The sequence below is a fragment of the Propithecus coquereli genome, unplaced genomic scaffold (genome assembly GCF_000956105.1).
Source record: "Propithecus coquereli isolate 6110/MARCELLA unplaced genomic scaffold, Pcoq_1.0 Scaffold235, whole genome shotgun sequence".
NCBI classification, from domain to species: Eukaryota; Metazoa; Chordata; class Mammalia; order Primates; family Indriidae; genus Propithecus; species Propithecus coquereli.
The window spans coordinates 760345-763826 of NW_012147897.1; the positions used below are offsets into that span (position 1 = coordinate 760345).

General features: G+C 44.0%; 1 protein-coding gene across 1 annotated transcript; it reads right to left on the reverse strand.

The window, feature by feature from the left end:
* Positions 1-2063: 2063 nt before the first annotated feature.
* Positions 2064-3011, reverse strand: LOC105811369 (olfactory receptor 52R1). Its single transcript, XM_012645553.1, has one exon. The coding sequence runs from the start codon at positions 3009-3011 to the stop codon at positions 2064-2066; it is 948 nt and encodes a 315-aa protein (XP_012501007.1).
* Positions 3012-3482: the final 471 nt, after the last annotated feature.

The window sequence follows — 3482 nt, forward strand, 5'->3', positions numbered from 1 at the left end:
TGGATCTCCCCTGGCTGCGACATGGGCTGGGAGGTTCCCTACCCAGGATCGCAGCCTGAGCTGGGTGCATGGCCCTCTTTTGGGAGGAGGGTTGCCGCTCAGGCATGTTGATCTGCCCCTGAGCCTTCAGGCTCCTCAGTAAGCTCTTTCACAGATCTCCCCTCTGTACCCCAGGGCAGTGCGATCATCACCTGGGTGTATGGGGTCTGTTCTGCAGGCCTGTCCCCTGGTCCCTGAAGATCAATCCCTGATCCTGCCAAGTGGAGGGGTGCTGGTCTCGAATCACCTACAGGGTGCCCAAGCTGGATGGATTTCACTCCACCTGGGGATTTTCCCTGCTCTCCTGGAGTCCCCAGGCAAGCAGCACCTGGGAGGGCTGGCGGGTATGGAGCTGGCAGTCTGAGTACCCCTCAGACTGCTGTAGGGCCCCTAAAGGAAAGGTCCTGTTCCTTAGAGATGCCTCTGTGTGATGGCTAAATTGTGTCTCTGGGCACCCACGGGTAGGGAAGGGGAAAGAGAGAATGGAGCAATGTGGCATCTGCCGATAGGCTCGGGTCTGCACCCAGGGAGGTGCCCTGAGGGAGCTGGGAGCCCGACGCTGTGCCCACAAGAGGCCACCGCTCACTGTTGGTAGCCATCTCTGGGCTGGTGATGGCAAGTCTCTCCAACTGCTCAGGAGCCCACCGATAGTCCTAGATGCAAGGGAGGGGAAAATTATCTGCTCTACCTACCCTTGTTGCTGGTCTCCAAGCCTCTCGGGGACCTTTCTCCTTCCAGTTCTCTGCAACGTCTTCCCGTGGAGTCTCCTGTAGTTTCAGTCACCCTTCCTTACAACTCTCACCCGATCTATGTTTTTCTGCTAGTTTATTTTTTTCACTTCCTTCTAAAATCTGTCTTTTTTGCGGAGACACTCTGACTGGCGACTTTTCTCGTCCGCCATCTTGGCTCCTCCCTTTCCTCATTCTTTTCCAAAAACTTTATTCTGAAATTCATTGTCTTCAGGGAATAAGCGAATTTTGGAGAAGAGAGACCAAAACGTCAGCCCACCTGATCCTCATTGATAGCAATCTCTTGAAGCTGTGGTCTGGCAGCAGTTTTTCATCTAAATTTTCAAGCTCCTGTGGACCTTCATCTCCTCCCTAGTCCTTTCAGACTGCCCACTCACTACCCTCAGTTTTGGCACTGAATTAACTTCTCATGTTTGCATTCACTGGGTTTTTTTATTGTTATTTTAATTACTTTTTTCTCATACTAAAACTTCCTCAGTCCAGAATAATTTTTAAAAATACAATAAAGTTCAAAAAGAAAATGAAAATGTCACAAGCCTCACTACTTCAAGTAGCTATTACTAGAATTTGTATGTATTTCCTGAATCTTTTTCTATGCATATGTGTTCTGTTTTAGAATTGGCATCAAACCTGATAGGCAATTCTTCTTCTTTTTTATTTGTAATATCTTGACCATTTTTCTCATTTTCAGATACTTATTGCAAATACAATCGATAAATGACACCTGATATTCATTTGCCCATTGCTGCTTCTGGTTTCATATAGGACAATATATAAATGTTTTTTGTTGTGTTTTTATAAATAATGATTTTATGCATGACATTATATATATTTTTTGCTTTTAAAATTTGACTACTTTGAGAATTCTCAAATGGGAAAAATATATATACTTTTTAACTATTGAATGCAAATTTCTAAATTTCTTTTAAACAAAGTCTACTAAATTTATACTGCTACCAATAAGGTAAAAATAATATTTTATTTTTTTACATTAATTGTTTGTGGAAGGTGACATTCTTTTAAAATATTCACTGATTTAATAGGTAAAAGTATTTTTATTGCTTCCTTGTGATGATAAACATAGGTCGACTAAGTTACTATCCATCACAACTCTCAGAGACCTTCTGTTCTGGGTATCCTAAAAATGGTTCCCCTTACCCCTGCACCAGTGGTTTACAAGTTGGCTTTGTGATGACATGTAACAGTTTGTCAAACTCATTTACACCTCCAGATTAGTGGGGCAATAGCAGTGGCGGTGATGTTGTGACCCTTGGCTCAGGGGTCTTTCCCACAACATCCTTGGATGACCTTGTCCCTGATCTGTTTGGTTCTAACTCCATAGATGATGGGGTTTAGCATGGGGGGCACCAGGAGATAGAGATTAGCAACCATGATGTGTACCACCTGGGGAACATGATGGCCAAAACGGTGGGTGAGAAAAGTAAAAAGAGCTTGGATATAAAAAGCCAAGATAACACATATATGGGAGGCACAGGTGCCAAAAGCCTTGAGGGAGGCTTCACCTGAAGGCAATCGAAGCACAGCTCTCAAAATCATCACATACGATATACTGATGACAATCATATCAAAGCCAACAACAGAGAAGGCCACAAAGAGCCCATACCCACGATTTACTCTGGTGTCGGCACACACCAACTTCAGCACAGCCATGTGCTCACAGTATGACTGGGGAATGACCTGGCTGTCACAGAAGGGCATCCTGGAGACCATGAAGCAGAAGGGGCTCACCAAGAGCAGCCCTCTCATCAGCACGACGGCCCCCAGTTTGATCACTACTGATGGGGTCAGGATGCTGGAATGTTGGAGTGGGAAGCAGATAGCCACATAGCGGTCCAAGGCCATAGCCATGAGCACCCCAGATTCCACCGAAGAAAAGGTATGGATGAAGAACACCTGGATGAGGCAGGCATGATATTCGATCTCATGGTCATGGAACCAGAATATGGCCAACATCTTGGGCTGGGTGGAGGAGGAGAGGACCAGGTCGGTGATGGCCAGCATGGCCAGAAAGAGGTACATGGGTTCATGCAAAGTATGGTCAATTCGGATTACATGAAGGAGAGTGATATTCCCAAGTATAGCCACAATATACATGGCACAGAATGGAAAGGCAATCCAAAATTGGGCACTCTCCAGTCCTGGCATTCCAAGCAGGATGAAGGACACAGGATGAGAAGAGCTGTTCCACGAAGGCAACACCATAGTGTGGCTAATATGTTCTCTGTTGGGATGGTAATCTACTCCCTGCAGGTGACAACAATCAAAGCAAGTGTCATTATTATTTATAAGTGTTTTAAATGGGGCAATTAAGTAATAGGGCCATTGGGTTTAACGATAAACTGGAATGACTTCAACTGTATTTATAAACAAAATTTTGCAGCATTAAATGATGATAGTTTTCATTCTTTATTCATATTTATGTCATCAAAATGGGGTACATCATACTAGCCACAAGTGTAGCTATTTTTCAAGAATCAGCACTTTTCTTGAAAATAGAATCTGCTAAGGGAAAACTATCTTGACAAATAAAAATAGTAATCCCTGCCCCTATATTCTTTACAGCTAAAATCTCATTTTTTTCAAACTTTCCTACACATCTTTTTATGCTTCTGTTAAGCTGCTTGGGTAACTTCTCAGGGTAGGAAGCCAGTAGGGCAGTTTATGTGTAGACGT